Source organism: Oncorhynchus kisutch, linkage group LG9 (assembly GCF_002021735.2).
Source record: "Oncorhynchus kisutch isolate 150728-3 linkage group LG9, Okis_V2, whole genome shotgun sequence".
NCBI classification, from domain to species: Eukaryota; Metazoa; Chordata; class Actinopteri; order Salmoniformes; family Salmonidae; genus Oncorhynchus; species Oncorhynchus kisutch.
In genome coordinates, this window is record NC_034182.2 from 11686902 (window position 1) to 11711199 (window position 24298).

The 24298-nt window shown below is 44.1% G+C and overlaps 3 protein-coding genes across 3 annotated transcripts in view; 2 read left to right on the forward strand and 1 right to left on the reverse strand.

Annotated features, from left to right (window-relative positions):
• Positions 1-7083, forward strand: part of cog5 (component of oligomeric golgi complex 5) — an 89864-nt gene extending 82781 nt beyond the window's left edge. Inside the window, exons 16-22 of the mRNA XM_020491075.2 lie at positions 476-538; positions 1598-1701; positions 3652-3889; positions 4071-4147; positions 4491-4617; positions 5618-5697; positions 5858-7083. Coding sequence (XP_020346664.1) covers positions 476-538; positions 1598-1701; positions 3652-3889; positions 4071-4147; positions 4491-4617; positions 5618-5697; positions 5858-5984 — 816 coding nt within the window. The 3' untranslated portion in view covers positions 5985-7083. The remainder of the gene's footprint in view (positions 1-475; positions 539-1597; positions 1702-3651; positions 3890-4070; positions 4148-4490; positions 4618-5617; positions 5698-5857) is intronic.
• Positions 7084-7175: 92 nt separating this feature from the next.
• Positions 7176-12623, reverse strand: LOC109896747 (NADH dehydrogenase [ubiquinone] 1 alpha subcomplex subunit 5-like). Its single transcript, XM_020491078.2, has 5 exons — positions 12512-12623; positions 12190-12234; positions 11934-12050; positions 11626-11691; positions 7176-7400 (listed from the first exon to the last, which is right to left on the reverse strand). Exons 1-5 carry the CDS (start codon positions 12530-12532, stop codon positions 7299-7301), a joined length of 351 nt encoding a protein of 116 aa, XP_020346667.1. The 5' UTR covers positions 12533-12623; the 3' UTR covers positions 7176-7298.
• Positions 12624-12961: 338 nt separating this feature from the next.
• LOC109896393 (ankyrin repeat and SOCS box protein 15-like) lies at positions 12962-23519 on the forward strand. The gene is made up of 13 exons (XM_020490644.2): positions 12962-13078; positions 13217-13298; positions 13399-13451; positions 13623-13751; positions 13915-14073; positions 14240-14346; positions 14491-14629; positions 14847-15018; positions 15435-15595; positions 16108-16252; positions 19497-19764; positions 20055-20208; positions 20424-23519. The coding sequence occupies exons 2-13, from the start codon at positions 13219-13221 to the stop codon at positions 20597-20599; spliced, it is 1743 nt and encodes a 580-aa protein (XP_020346233.1). The 5' UTR covers positions 12962-13078; positions 13217-13218; the 3' UTR covers positions 20600-23519.
• The last annotated feature ends 779 nt before the right edge of the window (positions 23520-24298 follow it).

The following is a 24298-nucleotide window of genomic DNA, read 5'->3' on the forward strand; positions in this document are numbered from 1 at the left end:
ATGTCGAGAGAGGCAGAGAAAGAGAGAGCAAGGAAGTGGGAACCAGAGAGAGTTAGAGGGAGAGATGGGGGAAACGTATTCCTTCATATGGCCCATTAAAGATGTATGATGTGTCCTGGTGCTGGGGCCTGTGTGATTAATAGTGGCATAAAAGGAGATTACTCTGCCATCAAATATTTAGTGGCCTGGGAGGTTGTCAAAATGTAACCATTTGAAAGCAGTGAGGCCGTTTCAGCAAGAACGGCTGGTTATTTTAGGAGGGAGGGAGGGTGGGAGAAGGATGGGATGGAAGGAGGGACGTGGAGGATTGGAGAGCAAGGAGGGAGGATAAATGCTGTAATAACCGTTATGGGAGGGATATGTAATAAGAATATGGGAGGGATATGTGGGGAAAAAAGACGAATAGTGTTTGTCAGGTTTCACTGTAACCTAACCTTTGACCTTTTTTTGTGTGTGTTTGTGTGTGTGTTCTCAGGTGATATCAGGATTGGGGTCATGTCCTCCGGCTGCTGAACATGCTCTCACTGCTTCACTGGAGGTAAGACAGACACTCGTCTCCTCCCATACTTCTCTCTACAGTTTTCTCCTCTCTTCTCCTCTATCGTTCTTCTCTGCTGATTTCCTCCTCCTCTCCTCTCTAGTCTTCCCCTCTTCCTTTTCTCTCCATTCTATCTGATGTGCAGATGGTGGTGGATTATGCTGTTGACTTTTCATTATGGGGTTTGAATGGGCACTTTTGGAACTTGGAACTGAGTTATGGAAACCAAACAAAACATTGCTATTTCTGATGCATCTCATTCTGGAAGATAAAACGGTAAACACTGAGTGGAGTGTGTAGACTCTTCTTTGGCAATCACTCGCTTTTTCTCACAAAGGTATTTTGTTGTAACCGGGAAAATGTTCGGAGGCTTGTTTCTCTCTGCGTTCCGCCAATCCCCCACACCACACACAGCGGAGGGGACATTGTTAACTTTGTTGTGAAGGAGTTTAGAGAGGAGATCTGAACAGAGATCTGGTTATCTATCATTGGCAGGGGCTTAGCTGACGGGCACAAACACAAACGCACACACACACACTGGGTCAGGTCTATTGAGTTTAGATTGATCTAAAGATGGAGCGAACGATAAACTGGCGGCCCCACTCCGAACCCCGCGACCGACACACACACACACACACACACACACACACAGTCTCACACACACACACACAAATACGAACATCACACACACACATACACACACGCTCTTCCTCTCTCGTCTGACATGTCACATGCACAGAGCTCCTATCCTAAAGCTCACTGCAAACGTCCGCTTATCAGCAAATCGCATTCATGCAAGCCAAGACCACCAGTCTGTTTGGGTTGCTAGGCAATGGCAGACTTAAGTGAATCAGGTGTGTCCCTGCGGGCACTGTGCCCTTCAGCTATGTACCTGGCCTGCAGATGCAAGAAGTTATGTTCCTGTTTGTTCAGTTCATCATTGTGTGTCCACTGATATTTGAGATGTCATTGTCTGACTGAGCTGTTTCAGAGTTGTGACACACAACCCGTCTTATGCCTTGTTAAATGATGCACTCTCTTGCGTGTGCGTGCGTGTAGGGAGTACAGGCTCTGATGGCCAGTGCAGTACAGCCTCTGCTGCTGTCGGTCAGTGACTCCATAGAAGCCATCATCATCACTATGCATCAGGAAGACTTCTCTGGGTTAGTATACACACACACACACACACTTTAAGACACCACACTCCTCAAGCTAGTTGTAACGTTCTAGGAGTACGGTTGGAGTTTAAGTTGTTTAAAGGGTCATGTTTACAGGTGGGCTTGGTGACATAGTGCTACAGAGCTTTATATGTGACAATACGTTGTCTGTGATACTATTATCTGATTGTCTCTCTGTTTCACCAGGCACCAAACAGCATCTGTTGCTAATTTACATTTACAAAATGTTTCTCTCTTTCCCCTGAGCTTGACATTTACACACTCATACACACATCCTCAGGCTATCTACTGTTCTACACACACCGCTCTGCTCTTGTATAGAATCCTGTGTGCGTTGTTTCTTCAGCCCCCTGTCCAAATGACCTTTTCATGGTCAGATAAACACAATGTGGCTAAGTGGCTGAACTCACCCCTGCCCCCTTTCTCCCCAACAAATACACTTGTACACACACTCTTGCTCTTGTGTTGTGCAGAGGGAGCTCCTTGCAGTGACCATCGTAAAACTAGTTCTAACACACACACCCTGTTCCTCACACACACGTCCTCTGAGTGAACTCTTAGTCACGCTACCATCCAAGTCTCCCTGAGGCATTGACCCCACTGACCGTCTCCCAGATAGCCATAGGGACACAGTGGCAGAGTAGCTGTTGCAGGATTCGAGTCACAGCGGCGATATTGACGTGATAAAAAAGGCTGGGAGGTCTCATTTTGTAAGAAGGTCAAGTCTGAATCAGCAAGCATCCATGGATGCCCTGTGGAACCTAGCTGTGAGACCAGCAGCTCACTTGTCAATGTGTGCACACACAGGTAGAACCAGTCTAGACTATAGAATTAGGAATGAATTTAACAGGGTCTTTATGGTCTAGACCAGTGGTTCCCAAACTGTGGGGCGCACCCTCTTAGGTGCACAAGGTGACATTTCTCCATTGGGTAGTGCATCATCAGTATACGTCTTGTCATACCTTAGAGAGCGATTTACAACTTGGTCAGAAGTGCACAGATCAACTAGCCCATGTCAGCTAACGTTTTCTGGCTAGGTTTTCTAGCCCATAGATTTTGTAGTAGTGTTCGAGTCACTCAAATATCACACGAGTACACATTAGATATGGCAAAATGTGTAGAATTGCAGGAAATAAGCTTTAAACCTGCAAAGTGTTCTCTTGGCCAACAAGAGGGATGTGAACAGTTTGTGGTGCGCGCAGCGTGGGGGGGGGGGCGAGGGATGTTTCCCAGTGCTGGAAGGGGGGCCTGAGTGAAAAAGTTTAGGGACCCTTCATCTCTAAACCCTCTACAGTTGCATTCAGATATTCTCCCTCCATTCATGCCGTGGTCCATTCATATTACCCAGACTCGTCTCTGTACAATTGAGAGGCTCCCAATGGACCTGTAGACTCAGTTAGTCTTGGGGCTTTGCAGTCATGACACAGACTCACACACACACACACACACACACACAGCTAGCAGGGTCCCGTTAGACAGAGCCACACAAAGGGTCCCTGCGTCAGTACTGTAGCCTCCTGCCGCTGGCTAAATGTTATCGGCCCCTGGCACCCGCTGGTTATTCTGTCACGGCCATACATACAGAGACCGAGAGCTCAGATTGACATTCAGCACTCTGAATACAGACTAGACTGCTTTCCGCTCTCTGAACTTACACAGACAAGGCCCTGCTGGGACTTAGCCGACTCACAGCACACGCATACCCACACACACACACACACACACACACACACACACACACACATAGGTATAGTGTGTAGTCACTTAATGGCCTGAGGTTCAAGGTTATGAGTCAGACCTTTAGTCAGTGGCCTATACTAACCTGTGTGTGTGTGTGCGTGCGCATAAGCGTTGAAGGATTTGCACTGTTTGTTGTGGTGCGGTCTTATGTAAGCAATCACAGACAGATATTTCTATTTCTGTCTCTGTGTCCAGGTCTATGTCCACCCCGGGGAAGCCGGACGTGCCCTGCTCTCTGTACATGCGGGAGCTACAGGGCTTCGTGGGCCGCGTGATGGCGGACTACTTCCGCCACTTCCAGTGTGTCGACTTCATATACGACAACACAGAGAGCATAGCCCAGCGCTGCATCACACTGTTCATCCGCCACGCCAGCCTGCTGCGCCCCCTAGGGGAGGGAGGCAAGATGAGATTGGCGGCTGACTTCGCTCAGGTGAGGAGAAGGGCTGTATGTGAGGGTTGTATGTGAGGGTATGATCGGTATCTCTCTCCGTACCTGCCTGTCAGCTCTCCTTCGCTGTTTGTCTGTCTCTCGGGTTTTTCTGTGCATCTTGAAGTTCACCAAGTAACTCTATAATCGTGTTCTCACTGTGCTATTTCTTCTGTGTTTTTAGATGGAGCTGGCCGTCGCCCCTCTCTGTAGGAGAGTGTCTGAGCTGGGGAAACCCTACCGCCTGCTGAGATCTTTCAGGTATGTTATTACATCACTGCTTGTTACACATGTATGACGCATTAGTTATGCATAGTTATTACATCAGTTATTATGCACAACCTATTCCTGGTAAACCTTTGATGAGATGGGGAACGCCTCAATAGCAGCGGTAGTTTCCAGAGTGAGAGTGGCTCTTAATGAAGATGTTAGTCATTATTGGAGGGTTAGAGAGCTGTAATTCTCTCAGTCTCCCTGCCGTCTGCCTCTACTTAGACGCTAGGGTAATGGTTTAAAGATAATGGGTAAAGGCTAATGCTGTAACACAATGAACACGTTATTTAGGCTACCTCAATGTAGCTGGTGTGTGTGTGTGTTTTGTAAGGCCCCTGCTGTTCCAGAACAGTGAGCTGATAGCCAGCAGTCCAGCCGTGGGGGATCTGATTCCATACAGCACCCTGCTACACTTCCTGTTCACCAGAGCACCGTCTGAGCTCAAATCACCTCACCAGGTACATATATACAAATTTCTGCCCTGCTAGAGCTGTCCCGGTCAACTGTAAGTGCTGTTATTGTGAAGTGGAAATGTCTAGGAGCAACAACGGCTCAGCCGCTAAGTGGTAAGGCCCCACAAGCTCACAGAACGGGACCACTGAGTGCTGAAGCACAAGACCTGTTCGTCGGAAGCTTTATAAAATGGGTTTCCATGGCCGAGCAGGCGCACACAAGCCTAAGATCACCATGTGCAATGCCAAGTGTCGGCTGGAGTGGTGTAAAGCTCGCCGCCATTGGACTCTGGAGAAGTGGAAACACGTTCTCTGGGGTGATGAATCACTCTTCACCATCTTGCAGTCCGACGGACAAATCTGGGTTTGGCGAATGCCAGGAGAAAGTTTGGTGGAGGAGGAATAATGGTCCAAGGCTGTTTTTCATGGTTCGGGCTAGGCCCCTTAGTTCCAGTGAAGGGAAATATTAACGCTACAGCATACAATGACATTCTAGACGATTCTGTGCTTCCAATTTTGTAGCAACAGTTTGGAGAAGGACATTTTCTGTTTCAGCATGACAATGCTTCCGTGCACAAAGCGAGGTCCATACAGAAATGGTTTGTCGAGATCGGTGTGGAAGAACTTGACTGGCCTGCACAGAGCCGTGACCTCAACCCCATCGAACTCGTTTAGGATGAATTGGAACACGAACCAGGCCTAATCACCCAACATCAGGGCTCGACCTCACTAATGCTCTTGTGGCTGAATGGAAGCAAGTCCTTGCAGCAATGTCCCAACATCTAGTGGAAAGCTTTCTCAGAAGAGTGGAGGCTGTTATAGCAGCAAAGGGGGGACCAACTCCATATTAATGCCCATGATTTTGGAATGAAATGTTCGACTGGCAGGTGTCCACATATTTTTGGTCTTATAGTGTACCTACAAACTGCTATATACACACTTATCTATACTGATTCCAACTGTCATCTTTATCTTAACTTTGTACAAATGTATCCCTCTTCCACAGAGAGCAGAGTGGTCCATCGCTCGCTACTCCCAGTGGCTGGATGACCACCCTTCAGAGAGAGACCGCCTCACACTCATTAGGTAACTGCAGGAGAATGACAAAAGTCTTACAGCCTTTGAGACCGCTGGTGGGATGTTTGGTATCACTGAGGAGTGAGTGAGCACCCTCTTGTGGTAAAGTGATGAAATTCCCATCAGTTAGTGTGTCTTTAGCAACGCCATCTCCTTCTGTGTGTACTAGGGGTGCTCTGGAAGCCTACATGCAGAGTGTGAGGGCTCGTCAGGGGAAGGAGTTCGCCCCCGTCTACCCCATCATGGTTCAGCTGCTGCAGAGGGCCACCAGCGGAGCCCAGGACTCCAGGACCTGAGGGAACTACCGCTCCCATGATGCAACTGTGCGTTTCACATGGGCATGGAGAATGGCTCCGTGAAGAACACATCCAGATATTATGAATGTTATGACTATAGAATTAGAATTTGTAGAACAGACATGGCTATGAACAAGCCTTTTTAATGGTCCACCCAACAGGAGTTTCCATTATTGATATGACTTAAGGGTTGCTCCATTTCTGTGGATGTGATAAGGAGCAATTCAAACATTCCAAATGGAACGCCACACACCATGTTGTATGCACATTTCTGTTCTGCTAATTCTATAACTATGCCACAGAGGGCAGCACAAGGGGGAAGTTACCTGTGTTTCATACTATTGAACGGGGAAATAAATGCTTGCTAGTTATTGGTAGGGGCTTTACTGGTTAACCACATTTTGTTCTATTAAATGCTTTATTGTGAACAATAATTATCATTATAAGGAATGATTGATGGTAGGACTTTAATAATAGTTAACCTAATCTAAGGGCTCTTCAATCTATATGGTGGAAATTCCGCGTAATTTAAATGCAATGTTCCTGCCGGGTTTGCCGTAAACTACCTTTAGATTAATAGCTCGCTAAATATAACACTTCAGCGATATGGATTGATTAGAGCCCTGTCTGGCCTATACAACTGTTCATATGTTCTGTCTTTAATGATGTACTGTGGGTCTAAAGCTCTATGGTTGTGGTTATAATAAAACGAGAAGTAAAACAAGTTGTTGTGCCTGATAAGAGGGCTCCCTGGGGAAGGCTTGTAATCTTGAGCCCTGTTTATACCTCGTAATATGCAGCATGTGTCCTAATCTTGTCCACAGGTGCATTACACGCAGGTTGCGACCCACACGGTTGTCAGTTTGAATCCCAGTTTTGACTTCTGTTGTCCAATCTTACCCAATTATATTTCTAAGTTAACTTTGACTGAACAGCTTTAAATATGTGGGGTACATTAGGATAGAACGACACCCTTTCTCAAAGGAGGTATATTAAATGCGGTTTTATCGGGTAGCTAATCGTTTTGCAATAAGTGAGCACAATCACAATTTGGATTGGCATGTTTTTCAATAAATAGTATATTTTTAACTTCCATTCATTCTCCTTGGTTTGGCTGAGTTGTGTAAACTGTCTGAATTTTTATTTTTTAAATGTATCACCCAGTACCCACAAGGCAAAATGTCAAAGATGAGTTTTTACAAGGATAGGGAAAATATTTCCACTGCTTTATTTGTGCATGCTTCATTGTGAATGGAGCATGAAGAACTTACACATTCACACAAACAGACATATGATAAATACAGGAAGTAGTCTTTAAACAGGCCACTTCCATTGGTTGACAGGAGGCTCTTCAATCAGTGGTTCCCATGGTTTCCACTCTGCCATCTTCCTGGATAGTGCCAACTCACACTCCGCCTGGAGGGAAGAGGAAACTAGTGGGTCAGATAAGGCAAGGGATGTAGGATAAATGGGGAAGAGAGACAGTATGCGGGAGGTTTTTGAATGCTTCAAAATAGTTTAAGAAACAACAATGTCTCAGTAGCCGTGGTTACACCTTGCATTAACATGGCTGTCGTGATCAGATCGACATGCGTCTACACACAGTAATAAAAAGTGATTCTTATCTGCCCACTTTGTCCTTATTGTGACCAGATTCCCCGGTCCCTCCCTGTATGCATATTAATCCGACCTACCATTATGACACAAGCTGTATAAAAGACGCGATTTTATAATCAATCGTTTTAAACTCATCATTAGAGCCTACTTTTGTTATCCAACGATTTAAGACTGGGCGTAACGGACTACTGTGCCGATAACCTCGACTTGTCCAGCAGCCATACAAATAAATATTCAGAGAATCTCTCCCATCCCTAAAAACGTCACCCCCACAAACAATCTGGATGCGTATACAAAATACAATTATTGCACAGTATAAATACAAATATGACTAAGCCCTAATGCACACAGTAAAAACAAACCGGTTAAGTTAGAGTCGGATACAAAGTCCATCTCTGAATGGCGCAACGCATTATCCAAACAGGTCTGGATAGGTTTGTTCTTTACGCATCATTGCTTACATCCATTATCTTTACATTATTAAGTCAACTTTAGTATAGGCCTAAACGGTACCAAAGGAATACAAAAAAAGTGACATGCTGGGAGAATTACCATGGTTTAGTTTCCTCAATCATTGATAATTCACTAACGGTACCTCAACATGTTCTGGGTAGAATGTGTTATCACACTCTCCGCAGCCGATGTGAGTAAGACCTTTAAACAGGTCAACATTCACAAGGCCAGACTGAATACCAGGACGTGTACTGTGAGCATGCGCTGACCAACTGGCAAGTGTCTTCACCAACATTTTCAACCTCCCTGTCCGAGTTTGTTTTAAGCAGACCACCATAGTGCCTGTGCCCAAGAACACTAAGGTAACCTGCCTAAATGACTACTGAACCGTAGCACTCACATCTGTAGCCATGAAGTGCTTTGAAAGGATAGTCATGGCTCACAACTCCATTATCCCAGAAATCCTAGACCCACTCCAATTTGCATACCGCAGCAACAGATCCAGACGATGCAATCTCTATTGCACTCCACACTGCCATTTCCCACCTGGACAAAAGGAACACCTATTTGAGAATGCTATTCATTGACTACAGCTCAGCGTTCAACACCATAGTGCCCTCAAAACTCATCAATCCGCTAAGGACCCTGGGACTAAACACCTCCCTCTGCAACAGGATCCTGGACTTCCTGACGGGCCGCCCCCTGGTGATAAGGGTAGGTAGCAATCCATCCGCCACGCTGATCCTCAACACGGGCCCCTCAGGGTTGCGTGCTCAGTCCCCTCCTGTACTCCCTGTTCACTCATGACTGCATGGCCAGGCACGACTCCAACACCATTAAGTTTGCCGATGACACAACAGTGGTAGGCCTGATCACCAACAACGACGAGACATCCTATAGGGAGGTGGTCAGAGACCTGGCCGTGTGGTGCCAGGACAACAACCGCTCCCTCAACGTGATCAAGACAAAGGAGATGATTGTAGACTACATGAAAAAGAGGACCGAGCCCCCATTCTCATCGATGGGGCTGCAGTGAAGCAGGTTGAAGTTCCTTGGTGTCCACATCACCAACAAACTAACATGGTGCAAGCAAACCAAGACAGTCGAAGAGGGCACGACAAAACCTATTCCTCCTCCAGAGACTGAAAAGATTTGGCATGGGTCCTCAGATCCTCAAAGTTTCTACAGCTGCACCATCGAGAGCATCCTGACCGCAAGGGACTACAGAGGGTAGTGCGAACGGCCCATTACATCACTGGGGCCAAGATCTCTGCCATCCAGGACCTCTATACCAGGCGGGGTCAGAGGAAGGCCCTAAATATTGTCCAAGACTCCAGCCACCCTAGTCATAGACGGTTCTCTCTGCTACTGCACAGCAAGCGGTACCAGAGCGCCAAGTCTAGGTCTAAGAGGCCTCTAAACAGAGTCTACCCCCAAGCCATAAGACTCTTGACTATTTGCATTGCCTGTACCCCCCTTTTACATTGCTGCTAATGTTATCTACTATCATCACTTTAATAACTCTACCTACATAGTAGTACATATTACTTCAACTAACCGGTACCCCCTGTATATATTCTCGCTATTGTTATTTTACACTTTTATTTCTTATCCATATTTTTTTTAAACTGCATTGTTGGTTAGGGGCTTGTAAGTAAGCATTTCACTGTAAGGTCTACACCTGTTGTATTCGGCCCATGTGACTAATAACATTGATTTGATAGCAAGACGCGTGGTCAAATTATGAAAATGCATGGATAAAAGCAGCAATCTATAAAAAGTGCAAAGGAGCAAGCATGTAAAGCAAAGGCTTTATAAAGGAACAAAGTGTCAATCTAAAAGTAGCCTGAAGAGTCCATCGTAATTTAAGCCTACATTAGCCTATTGGACAGTAGCCTGAAGAGTCCATCGTAATTTAAGCCTACATTAGCCTATTGGACAGTAGCCTGAAGAGTCCTTCGTAATTTAAGCCTACATTAGCCTATTGGACAGTAGCCTGAAGAGTCCATCGTAATTTAAGCCTACATTAGCCTATTGGACAGTAGCCTGAAGAGTCCATCGTAATTTAAGCCTACATTAGCCTATTGGACAGTAGCCTGAAGAGTCCATCGTAATTTAAGCCTACATTAGCCTATTGGACAGTAGCCTGAAGAGTCCATCGTAATTTAAGCCTACATTAGCCTGAAGAGTCCTTCGTAATTTAAGCCTACATTAGCCTATTGGACAGTAGCCTGAAGAGTCCATCGTAATTTAAGCCTACATTAGCCTATTGGACAGTAGCCTGAAGAGTCCATCGTAATTTAAGCCTACATTAGCCTATTGGACAGTAGCCTGAAGAGTCCATCGTAATTTAAGCCTACATTAGCCTATTGGACAGTAGCCTGAAGAGTCCTTCGTAATTTAAGCCTACATTAGCCTATTGGACAGTAGCCTGAAGAGTCCTTCGTAATTTAAGCCTACATTAGCCTATTGGACAGTAGCCTGAAGAGTCCTTCGTAATTTAAGCCTACATTAGCCTATTGGACAGTAGCCTGAAGAGTCCATCGTAATTTAAGCCTACATTAGCCTATTGGACAGTAGCCTGAAGAGTCCATCTTAATTTAAGCCCACATTAGCCTATTGGACAGTAGCCTCGCTCATACTTAGGCTACAAAAAGCTATGCGCCTTTACGCATCAGTTTGGACATCTTCTGCACTTTATTGATATCTGAACAGGATTGCATTATAATATGACTATTATTTTCATATCTGCTATAGCAACTGAAAGACTATTCACCACCCTGCCAATACATTTTTACTTCCGTTTAAATGTTGGTATTACAGTCCTTGGCCTTTCTGTAGCCTATGATGTTTTCAAACATCTGATTTTGCGCTGGCATTGGATGTGAGAACAGGAGAACCCTTTCTTTCATTCGGGACAATATGTCAAACATATTTTTCTATATTCCAATTTTAATCGGCGCTGGACGCACAGTGCCAGTTGGCACTTGGTTTGTAAAGACCATGATCTTAATTCAACTGGTCGGTTTGCTTTTTTTTTTTTTGAGAGGCCGGGACAACCGTGACGTTAGCCAAATGTATACGCTTTCGTTGTCCGGATTTGTTTACACTTTTTATTATATTTTACCAGGTAAGTTGACTGAGAACACATTCTCATTTACAGCAACGACCTGGGGAATAGTTACAGGGGAGAGGAGGAGGGATGAATGTGACAATTGTAAACTGGGGATGATTAGGTACCCGAGGGACAGATTGGGAATTTAGCCAGGACACCGGGGGTTAACACCCCTACTCTTACGATAATGACCATTTTTAGGTATCCACTTCAAGGATATCCGCACAAGATGTGTCATCGACTACCTCCAGAGGTGGTCAGTAAGAAATTATCACAATCAGATCACAATGTGTCTTTTGATTGTCTACACCTGTCAACAAATGTGGGCCCAACCCGAATTTGGACACGATCAGGACAACGGACGCATGTTGAAACCAGGTATAAACCGGGCTAGAAAAAGCAACTCTAGGAGGAAGATACAAAGCAATGAAAAGAGTGTGAGGCTCCTCTCTGTACCTGGTGAATGACCTCCTCGATCTGTCCACAGTTGATTTTCTTCTCTAGTTTCTCCACATCAGGCTCCTTTCCATTGAAATGAAGCCAGAAAATAAAATGATCTATATGGATTTAAACACACAGATGCCATCCCAAACAATATCTCGTAACATGATATCAAATATAAAAGTCAATAAGGGGATAACCTCACAGAGGTTCATACAAGTTTAAGCTAATACATGAAATCAGTCGCAATGAGGGCTGGTAGGAAGGGTTTTCTACTGTGTTAAACTTAACCTGACCCTGGTCTAGCTGTGAGTGTAACTTACAGCTTTGATAAGGTCAAAGCGGTCATGGACAAGCTGTTCTGTGTACTTTCTGTAGGCTGCGTCCTGAGGGATGATCTGGAGAGACGCCAGGATCTTACTGTACAGGATCCTCAGGCGCTGAGGGCACACACACACACACACACAAACGTTACATTTAAAGACAAAAGTAGTTGTGGTCTACTACTGCCGTTTATGGTCATTACACCAGCTACACAACTACTAAAGCTGTATATTATGGTCATTACTGGGGACTCACCTCATGAGGGTTGTGAGACACGGCCAGTCCCACCAAGCCTGTGGTCTGGGGAAAATATTACACACAATGAGCTAGCAAGTTAGCTAGTAACCTCCTGAGTAAAATAGTCATACGGCATTCAGAAGGAAGGCGGAACATTACAGAACGTAAGGATACAACGCCATGTAGCTTTGAGTTCGCATCGTGTCAGCCATGTAAGTTGCTTGTCAATAGAAAGCGACAAAGCTCATATCAATTGTAAAGTGAAAGGGAACTAACTGAATTAGCCGAAGCACATTACATTTTCACAAAATCATAATCATAACATGACCTCCACTCGTACCTTTTTCAGAACACCAGCCATGATTTTGGGCGCAATGGATTCTGGGTCACTTCTGTCGATTAAAAATGACGTCAACAAGTCCTCGTTTTTTTTTCAAAATAAAAGCTCAACATGTTTGATAGTAAGTGGACATGAGTCCTCTTATTCAGTAGCCTAAATGCATGTTATTAACTAACGGCTCCTACAATACATGTTCAATGATTAGATTGGAAAAATAAGTATTACAAATGAAGTGGGTACACTACACATACTAGCAATATCAAAAAATAATGCATTAAGCCAGACAGCCTGTCTATACTGTATGGGTCCTATAGTAAATTCAATCATATTATGATAAACTGTGTTTAGTGTGATAGTGAAGCACTGCATGTGACAGCGTGACAGGCATTCTCAGAGCGTGTGGGGCTGATATTACAAACAGGTCTAAAAATATCCCATTACTCCTGCAAACACCAATGTAAAATTTAGTTGGCTGCCAACAAACCTCCGGAGACTGGGACTTTCACTGAAGATTTTACAGATAAGACTGGAGTTGCCCATTCATTGGGATATTTGTTAGTGACGAAGGTGCTTTAAAACCTCTCAATTTGTCATTGCAATGTCATTCCTGTATGCCTGTAGTTTAGGAATGTGTCTGTTGATCTATGCGGACTGCAGTGACATGAGTATTGAGGTCCATGGTGTTTCTATTTTATTTCTCTGTAGGAATGGAGGACGTCGATAGATGTGAGGAGGAGCTTATTGAGTATGCCATTCGAGAGAGTATTCGAGATGTATCAATAGACAGGTATTCAGAAAATGGAGAGGATTTACATGAATGTATTATTTGCACATCCCGCAAAAAGTTTGTCACCACTCCCTGACTTAGTTTACCCATATCTCAACAGCATGCCAACAGTCAGTGGTGACTATCTGAGGATAGTGACTGCCATCGAGCAAGGTAGGACTACCCCTCACCGACCGTGCCTTTCAATCTGCCCTAGTCCAACTCTTGCTCTTAAGCCATTAACCCTAACCCTAGCTTCAGGTCCACATCAGGGTTCAAACCTAACCCTAGCCATAACGCTAGCCATAACCCTAATGTAGGGTTCTGTGTGGTGTCTCTCCCTAGGTGATGTGTGTACCCTGCAGGAGCTGTCTGGGTTGCAGGCTTTCACAGAGAGGGACAGCAGAGGGTGGCTTCCCCTACACAGAGCCGCTGTGCAGTCCCAGGGAGAGGTCTTGGATCAGGTCCTGCTGGGTGAGAGGACCACATACCACCAGCAGTACCTCACTACTAGTACCTTAAATATCAGTAGCCACTTACAGTACTGATTCTATAACACTCTGCTACTGGGATATACTAATGAACCACCTAAGACGTGTTTAATTCCCATTACTTTTGTGTGTGTGTGACCCTGCAGCTTCCTGTGATGTGACTGTGGATGATGTGACTGCAGACGGTGACACAGCGTTGATTCTGGCTGCTCAGGAGGGTCTGCTGGAGAACGTCAGGACTCTACTGCAGCATGGAGCGTCTCCACACAAAACCAACAGCCTGAACGAGTCCCCACTGCTGCTCGGTAACACACACACACACACACACACACACACACACACACACACACACACACACACACACACACACACACACACACACACACACTGTATTCAAACACTATTCTGTGTTGTCAATCAAGCATGCATGTGCTGTTTTGTTATGTGTTGTCCTGTGTTGATGTGTGTTAGCGGTGAGAGAGGGATCATATGACATGGTGTCCACTCTGATCATTTGTGGGGCCTTCGTGGAACAGGTGTGTCTGAAGAAGTGGATGGCCATTCACGAGGCAGCCAAGGTGAGATCAAGTTACGCCTGTAGTCTTGTTTATATTTCTTCTTCAGCCACTTCTCCTATCATCCAGTTGCTGGAATGCCATTAAAAAAACTATATTAACAATATTTTTTATATACTCCTTAAAAAGTGTGGGTTATCTTGCCAGGTGGGCTGCAGTGCCATCCTGGTGCTTCTGCTGAGACATGGGGCCAAGGTGACAGCTGTAGATGGGCACAATGTCACCCCGCTGGGCATCGCAGCAGAGTACGCCCACGTGGATGTCCTGGATATACTCATAAAGAACGGTACGAGCCAATCAGAGGCCTTAGATTTTCCTTGATGAATAATGTAAACATACCGAAAGGCAAATAAACATTCTCGAAGAATAACCAAAAATACAATTACAAGGAACTGAAAAATAGTTAATAATTTAATGTAAATATCCGTTATTCATAAATGTTTGGCTTGAACAGAAGTCTACACAGGACTAGAGTAGGGTTAATCGTCCTCCTTTCCCACCAGGTGGCGACGTGAACGCCCAGGCATATAACGGAGACAGTGTTCTGTACGATGCAGCCGGCTCAGGGAACCTGGACTGCATATACCTCCTCCTGCAAGCTGGAGCCAACCCTAACATAGCCAGTCTGGCCTGTCAGCTGCCCATACACAGAGCTGCCTATGAGGGACACATCCTGTGAGTGGCCGACTCTTACTACGCGGTCCTCTGTAGCTCAGCTGGTAGAGCATGTGGGTTTCGATTCCCAGGATGTAAACTATCCCGTATGTAAATGTATTCACATACGACTGTAAATTGCTTTGTATGAAAGTGTCTGCTAAATGGCATATATTACTAACAGTCTAGAACAAGGATGTCGAGAACAACTACTGGAAAGCATGCCGGTCTTTGTTGAAATCAATTGATCAAGATATGTATTTGGCTAGAGAGTTATCTGATTATCCAGTTCTTAGAAAGCGTTGTCCCTGAGGAATGGTCCATCCCTGGGTCTAGAAGCAGTTGTTCAATTCATAGTCCAGATCTTATTTCAACAACATAATCAACAGTGCTGGTATAATCAACAATCTGATCTATGATGTTTTGGTTTGTCCCAGTGCTCTGAGGACCTTCATCCCCATCACAACTAAGAGAGCCATCCGTCTGTCTGGCCAGAGCCCAGTCCACTCGGCAGCAGATGGAGGCCATGTTGACTGTCTGGAGCTGCTCATAGAGAAAGGCTTCGATGTCAACGCTCAGCTGGACACACACATCTCAGGTACAATCCATGGACACACACAAACCAGGTTGTACAATTGGGCACACACATGGACACACAATCTCTTTTATAAGGGAGACCTGTCCAAGAGGAAGGTGCTTGTAACTCCAGAGTTGTGAGGTTGATTCCTGTGTGGGCCAATGGGGGCCCCCCTGGAGGTCAAGGCCCCTGGGCACGTTCCCTTCATGCTGTCTAGACTAACTTACCAGTCTAAAAAATGTTAGCAGACATGGGCTAATTGAATGACTGACAGTGACTGACATAACAAGAGAAAAACTGCCGATGCACAACCACATTTCAAAATAGCACATTGTTTATTCTTCTATTCTAATGCTCATCCCCGACTGAGTTCCTAGTGGCAGGAGGCACTAAGAAACCGCTTATGTCGCTTATGCCTGAGGCCAAACCTGCATACAGGCTTCTGATTATACATGGTTTAACTGTAAAATGTTGTGGATAAGAATGAAATGAAATGGATAAGTTGAGCGTGTTGTTTAATACTGTGTTACCAGAGAACTACGGAGACATGAGGCGGAGTCCGCTGTACTTCGCCGTATCCAACAGTGATCTCACCTGCACAGAGATGCTGCTGGCTGCCGGCGCCAAAACTGACCTGGACCCGCTACGCTGCTTCCTGGTGGCTGTACGCGCTGGGAGGTATGAGACCGTGTCTGTATGGGTAACTCAAGACCGTGTTAAGACCTCAAGACTGTGTTAGAACTAAGCCTACAGCAGGTGTTAACTTTGGGATAACGCAAGTCTTTATGTCTCCCTTAGGAAAAGTTATTCCTTGCTTGAGAGTTATTCCTTGCTTGATATGTTTCACAAACAACCTCTGCAATACAGTGGCTTGCGGAAGTATTCACTCCCCTTGGCGAGTGAAGGTTGACTTACAACCTGGAATTAAAATAGATTTTTTGGGGGGTTCATATCATTTGATTTACACAACATGCCTACCACTTTGAAGATGCAAAATATTTTTTTATTGTTAAACAAACAATAAATAAGACAAAAAAATGAAATCTTGAGAGTGCATAACTATTCACCCCCCCCAAAGTCAATACATTTTTCAAGGCAGAACTGCTTCAGCTCCTTCGAGTTGGATGGGTTCTGTGGGGGAACATCAATCATACAACAGATTCTCAATTGGATTGAGGCCTGGGCTTTGACTAGGCAATTCCAAGACATTTAAATGTTTTCCCCTTAAACCATTCAAGTGTTGCTTTAGCAGTATGCTTGGGGACATTGTCCTGCTGGAAGGTGAACCTCCGTCCCAGTCTCAAATTTCTGGAAGACTGAAACAGGTTTCCCCTCAAGAATTTCCCTGTATTTAGTGCCATCCATCATTCCTTCAAATCTAACCAGTTTCTGAACGATGAAAAACATTCCCACAGTATGATGCTGCCACCACCATGCTTCACTGTGGGGATGGTGTTCTCGGTGAGATGAAAGGTGTATTTTCCTTGATGGCCAAAAAGTAACATTTTTGTCTGATCGGTCCAGAGTACCTTCTTCCGTATGTTTGGGTAGTCTCCCACATGCCTTTTGGCGAACATCAAATGTGTTTGCTTATTTTTTTCTTTATGCAATGTTTTTTTTCTGGCCACTCTACTGTAAAGCCCAGCTCTGTGGAGTGTATGGCTTAAAGTGGTCTTAAGGACAGATACTCCAATCTCTACTGTGGAGCCTCGCAGCTCCTTTAGGGTTATCTTTGGTCTCTTTGTTGCCTCTCTCATTAATGCACTCCTTGCCTGGTCCTTGATTTTTGTTGGGCGGCCCTCTCTTGGCAGGTTTGTTGTGGTGCCGTATTCTTTCAATTTTTTTAAATAATAGATGTAATAGAGGATGTTCAAAGTTTAGGAGCTTCATAGCCAAGGGGGTGAATACATATACATGCACCACTTTTCCGTTTGTATTTTTTCAGAATTTTTTAAAACAAGTTATTTTTCCCATTTCACTTCACCAATTTAAACTATTTTGTGTATGTCCATTACATTGAATCCAAATAAAAATATATTTAAATTATAGTCTGTAATGCATCAAAATAGGAAAAACGCCAAGGGGGATGAATACTTTTGCAAAGCACTGTAGCTACAGTGCATTTGGAAAGTATTCAGACCCCTTGACTTTTTCCACATTTTGTATGTTACAACCTTATTCTAAAATTGATTAAATTGTTTCCCCCCCTCAATCTACACACTATACCAGATAATGACAAATAAAAAACTTGTTTTTAGATTTTTTTCTGCAAATGTATAAAATAAAAAAAACAGAAATATGACATTTGCATAAATATTCAGACCCTTTACTCAGTACTTTGTTGAAGCACCTTTGGCAGCGATTACAGCCTTGAGTCTTCTTGGGTATGATGCTACAAGCTTGGCACACCTGTATTTGGGGAGTTTCTCCCATTCTTTTCTGCAGATCCTCTCAAGCTCTGTCAGGTTGAATGGGGAGCGTCGCTGCACAACTATTTTCAGGTCTCTCCAGAGATGTTACATTGGGTTCAAGTCCGGGCTCTGGCTGGACCACTCAAGGACATTCAGAGACTTGTCCTTAAGCCACTCCTGTATTGTCTTGGCTGTGTGCTTAGGGCCATTGTCCTGTTGGAAGGCGAACCTTCTCCCCAGTCTGAGGTCCTGAGTGTTCTGGAGCAGGTTTTCATCAAGAATCTCTCTGTACTTTGCTCCGATCATCTTTGCCTCGATCTTGACCGGTCTCCTAGTCCCTGCCGCTGAAAAACATCCCCACAGCATGAAGCTACCAGTACCATGCTTCACCGTAGGGATGGTACCAGATTTCCTCCAGATGTGACGCTTGGCATTCAGGCAAAAGAGTTCAATCTTGGTTTCATCAAACCAGAGAATCTTGTTTCTCATGGTCTGAGAGTCCTTTAGGTGCCTTTTGGCAAATTCCAAGCGGGCTGGCATGTGACTTTTACTAAGGAGTGGCTTCCATCTGGCCATAAAGGTCTGATTTGTGTAGTGCTGCAGGGATGGTTGTCTTTCTGGAAGGTTCTCCCATCTCCACAAAGGAACTCTGGAGCTCTGTCAGAGTGACCATTGGCTTCTTGGTCATCTCTCTGACCACAGCCCTTCTCCCCCGATTGCTCAGTTTGGCTGGGTGGCCAGCTCTAGGAAGATTTTTGGTGGATCCAAATTTCTTCCATTTAATAATGATGGAGGCCACTGTGTTCTTGGGGACCTTCAATGCTGCAGAAATATTTTGGTACCCTTCCCCAGATCTGTGCGTCGACATAATCCTGTCTCGGAACTCTAAGGACAATTCTTTTGACCTAATGGCTTGGTTTTTTCTCTGACAAGCACTGTCAACTGTGGGACCTTATATAGACAGGTGTTTGCCTTTCCAGATCATGTCCAATCAATTGCATTTACCACAGGTGGACTACAATCAAGTTCTAGATGATGATCATTGGAAACAGGATGCACCTGAGTTCAATTTTGAGACTCATAGCAAATGGTCTGAATACTTATGTAAATAAGGTATTTCTGTTTTTTTTTTAATATAAATTTGATATAAAACATTTAAAAAATCAGTTTTTGCTTTGTCTTTATGGGGTATTGTATGTAGATTGATGAGGATTTAAAAAAATCAATTTTAATCCATAACAAAATGTGGGAAAAGTCAAGGAGTCTGAATACTTTCCGAATGCACTGTTTAAATGAAACTGAATGGAACACAGCAATGACGTCACCAACTTCTATCTATTGGAACAGTTTGTTGGCTCCCATGCTAGGTCCGAGAAGAAAAAAATCTGCTTCCGCTTGTAATTATGATGTTGTCTTAACCTTTTATCTTCAACCTAGCTCCCATGTATTGCCTACTTCCTGGTCTCTCTTCTATGACATCACCTTTCTAACCCTATCCCATCCGACCCCAGGTATGAGCTGGTGCGTCTGCTATTGTCCAGGGGTGCCGAGGTCAACTGCTACTTCAGAATGATCAGTGACACACTGTTTCCCACCGCGTTGCAGTACTGTCTCAGAGATCACATGATTCTGCGCCTGCTGCTCAACAACGGCTACGACGTAGACAAGTGCTTCATGTGTAACCATGGCAATGGGCAGGATATGGACTGCGACTCCTGGGTCGACTACCGAAATAACCATAGAAGAACTTTATTTTATAACCAGGACTGCAGAGCTCCGGTAAGTCCTGTAGGCCTATTCCTGGTCTATTCCAGTACAACAGGAGTAGGCCCCCAAACTTTAATTTAGAATACAGGAAGTAGACAAGTCCTGGTTCTGGAGAGAGGCAGGTTCAGTTTTTTTGTTCTGGGCTGGAACAAAAGCCTGCACACAATGTGGTCCTCTATGACCTGGGTTGGCCGCCACTGATGTAGAATGTGTTGGTCTAACTTAGAACATAACAGCAAGTCCAGTTCCACTGCGTGTCCTTCTGATGTCAGTCTCGCTGTCCTGTTCGCTCTCTGCTCCAGTTCTGTGAAATCATCTCCCTGTCGTCGGTGGTCAACCTGGCGGGGAGTGTGGTACGGATGCTTCTGGACTACATCAGACACCCACGTATCTGCCCCAACCTCCTACGGGTCCTGGAAAAACAGAAAGAGTGGCCAGACATCTGTGACATTCTGGGTAATGCAGCATCATTGCTAATAAGCGTAATACACGTCCTCTTTTAATCATAAATACAATAATAGTGGACAAGAAACTGTGGGAAAACTGTGGGAATGCAAATACTGAAATATCTTACAGATCAACTCACCATCATGAACAGAATAAACAGACTTGTGTGTGTGTGTGTGTGTGTGTGTGTGTGTGTGTACCCGTCCATGTGTGTGTATCCCCAGACAACCCGCGGTCCCTGCAGCACCAGTGTCGTTTGGTCATTAGGAGACAGATGACCCCTAGAAGACTGAATGACCCTCAGGTCATGGCTGCCGTACCGTTCCCCCCGTCACTCAAACACTACCTCACCTACAGGGAGAACGACGAGTATGGTGGGTTGGCAGCCACAAACTCATAGGGGGACTATATCAATGAAAACATATTTAGAAGAATAAATGATCCTGTTCTGTACATAACTGATCTATCACATAATGCTTTAGCTCATATACTTATGCTTATATGAAGTATGGCAAGTGTACTTGTTGTGTAATGTTTGTAATAACTACATTTATTGTCACACTGATATATGCTCTCTGAATAGTCAGAATAGTCCTTACCATAGTACATCTACTTCTACTAGACTGCACACATTAGACAGCACAGCTGTGCATCATGGTACAGTGCATGTAGTGTGATCTACTCCTCAAGATCTCCCCGTGGGAAAAACAGGACTAAAAATAACTCTCAGAGCTCATTCAGTTTATACATAGAGCTAAACACTCACTGGACACTGGTCTGAATGACTCTGCTGCAATGGACTGTTGACTTTTACAGTGACCCTGACACCTACCTGACTCATTAGACCAGGGCTTAAATCTTGAGAGATCTAGACATCCATATTATCGAGGTTCTGGGAGTTAGTTGTGGAGCTCTGGATCTGAGACTGTGTTGTCACTAGCCCTGTTTATACCTGGTGCTAACATGGATTCTTTGTCCTGATCTTGTCCACATTCTGATTGTGCCCACATTTTTAGACATGTGTAGACGATTAAAAGAGGCATTGTGATCAGATTTCCCTGACAACCTCCGGAGGTAGTCAGGCGTGCAAGTGTAGACAGATCTGGACAGTGAAACAATTTAAATCATCATTATCCAGCACTCTAAAATCCTTGACAAGTGACTCAATATGAGACTTAAAATAAGTAAATACATATTATTTTGAAAGAATGTCTGAAAATGTGAATATTGACAAGATCAGGACAGGATACATGTTTGCACCAGGTATAAACAAGGCTATGGAGGCCTGTTGGGTGTACTACAAAGCAGAATCAATGAGTTAGCCAGCTAACTTTGATAAACAACCAGAAATAACTATACATTTTCAGGTTTATTATGAAAGCTTAACTTAGTTACTGTATGTGTTTTTGGAAGTTGAATCAATTAGACCATTCCAAGCGTATCTTTCTGAAACAAATAAGAAGTTATTTCAGAATATTTAGGAGTTAGCTGGCTAACTCAATGATCCTGCTGTGTAGTGCAACCCTCAGCTCAACTCTCCCTGGCACACAGAGAGGGTATGAGCCAGATCTCGTAACATTCCCCAAATACATGTTAGGATTTTGGCCGTTTTCCCAAAGCAAAGTCAAGTAACCCTAAAATACCATTTGGTGGTAATGTTACAATCAGCATCCTCGACTCCAACCAAGCCTTAGGCCTTTACAGTTGCTGTATTCAGAAATCATATAGTTTATTTATTTAACTAGGCAAGTCAGTTAAGAAAAGAATTCTTATTTTAAATGATGGCCTAGGAACAGTGGGTTAAACTGTCTTGTTCAGGTGCAGAATGACATATTTTTCACCTTGTCAGCTCAGGGATTTGATCTTGCAACCTTGCGGTTACTAGTCCAACGCTCTAACCACTAAGCTATCTGCCGCCCCAGTGAAATGTTTCAAGTGAAGAACACCCCAGGTAACTCACTGAACCAAACGTGAGTTCTGTTGTTGTGAAGGCACAGCTAGCGGAGGGTAGACAAGAGTAGCATGGTCCAATGTAGAATTACATTGAGAGAGTTCTAGCGTTGCCAGACTATTGTTGTTATCTGAACGGCAGCATTCCTGCCCTGTCAACACCAGCCTGCCGCTCAGAGACACAGTGGAGTGGAAACTGTGTTCCTACCCACTAGTCATACCATAGACCAGGGATCTCCAACCCTGTTTCTGGAGAGCTGACCTCTTGTAGGCTTTTGCTCTAATCCCAGTTTTATCTAACCTGATTCAGCTTATCAACCAGCTAATTATTAGAATCATGTGAGCTAGATTTGTTATTTGGTATTTTGTTAGGATCCCCATTAGCAGCGACTCCTCCTGGGGTCCAACACAAAACAGGAAAACTTGACATAATACAGAACATGAATAAACAGCTGAAGGACAGAACTACATACATTTAAAAAAGGCACACATACTGAAGCCTAGATATCAATACATACACACAAATATCTAGGTCAAATAAGGGAGAGGCGTTGTGCCGTGAGGTGTTGCTTTATCTGTTTTTTGAAACTAAGTTTGCTGTTCATTTGAGCAATATGAGATAGAAAGGAGTTCCGTGCAATAACGGTTCTATATAATATTGTACGCTTTCTTGAATTTGTTATGGATTTGGGGACTGTGAAAAGACCCCTGTGTGTAAGTTGACTACGCAAACAATTTTTAATTTTCAACACTGTAATGTTTCTTATAAAAATAAGTGATGCAGTCAGTCTCTCCTCATCTCTTAGCCAAGAGAGACTGGCATACATACTATTTATATCAGCCCTCTGATTACAATGAAGAGCAAGATGTGCCACTCTGTTCTGGGCCAGCTACAGCTTAATTAGGTCTTTTGCAGCATTTGACCACATGACTGGACAATAATCAAAATAAGACAAAACTAGAGTCTGCAGGACTTGCTTTTTGGAGTGTGGTGTAAAAAATGCAGAGCACCTCTTAATTACGGCCAGACCTCTCCCCATCTTTACAACCATTGAATCTATATGTTTTGACCATGACAGTTTACAATCTAAGGTAATGCCAAGTAATTTAGTCTCCTCAACTTGTTCAACAGCCACAGAATTCATTACCAGATCCAGCTGAGGTCTAGAGCTTAGGGAAGGATTTGTACCAAATACAATGCTCTTAGTTTTAAAGATGTCCAGGATCAGTTTATTACTGGCCACCCATTCCAAAACTGACTGCAACTCCTTGTTAAGGGTTTAAGTGACTTTATTAGCTGTGGTTGCTGACACGTACAGTGGGGCAAAAAAGTATTTAGTCAGCCACCAATTGTGCAAGTTCTCCCACTTAAAAAGATGAGAGAGGCCTGTAATTTTCATCATAGGTACACTTCAACTATATACCATTTGTTGGCAATGACAGAGGTCAAACGTTTTCTGGTATGGCAACTGCACCGCCCTCAACCGTAAGGCTCTCCAGAGGGTAGTGAGGTCTGCACAACGCATCACCGGGGGCAAACTACCTGCCCTCCAGGACACCTACACCACCCGATGCTACAGGAAGGCCATAAAGATCATCAAGGACATCAACCACCCGAGCCACTGCCTGTTCACCCCGCTGTCATCCAGAAGGCGAGGTCAGTACAGGTGCATCAAAGCTGGGACCGAGAGACTGAAAAACAGCTTCTATCTCAAGGCCATCAGACTGTTAAACAGCCACCACTAACATTGAGTGGCTGCTGCCAACACACTGTCAATGACACTGACTCAACTCCAGCCACTTTAATAATGGGAATTGATGGGAAATGATGTAAATATATCACTAGCCACTTTAAACAATGCTACCTTATATAATGTTACTTACCCTACATTATTCATCTCATATGCATACGTATATACTGTACTCTATATCATCGACTGCATCCTTATGTAATACATGTATCACTAGCCACTTTAACTATGCCACTTTGTTTACATACTCATCTCATATGTTATACTGTACTCGATATCATCTACTGTATCTTGCCTATGCTGCTCTGTACCATCACTCATTCATATATCCTTATGTACATATTCCTTATCCCCTTACACTGTGTATAAGACAGTCGTTTTTTTGGAATTGTTAGTTA

Bases quoted from the DNA above. Each gene is read 5' to 3' on its own strand.
- LOC109896747 (XM_020491078.2), bottom strand. From the start codon at position 12,532: ATGGCTGGTGTTCTGAAAAAG. The intron at 12,051-12,189 runs GTGAGTCCCCAG...GTGTGCCCTCAG, and splicing joins TGTCTCACAACCCTCATGAG to CGCCTGAGGATCCTGTACAG. The intron at 7,401-11,625 runs GTACAGAGAGGA...TCTTCCCTCCAG, and splicing joins TCGAGGAGGTCATTCACCAG to GCGGAGTGTGAGTTGGCACT.
- LOC109896393 (XM_020490644.2), top strand. From the start codon at position 13,219: ATGGAGGACGTCGATAGATGTGAGGAGGAGCTTATTGAGTATGCCATT. The intron at 14,074-14,239 runs GTAACACACACA...GATGTGTGTTAG, and splicing joins CGAGTCCCCACTGCTGCTCG to CGGTGAGAGAGGGATCATAT. The intron at 15,596-16,107 runs GTACAATCCATG...CTGTGTTACCAG, and splicing joins GCTGGACACACACATCTCAG to AGAACTACGGAGACATGAGG.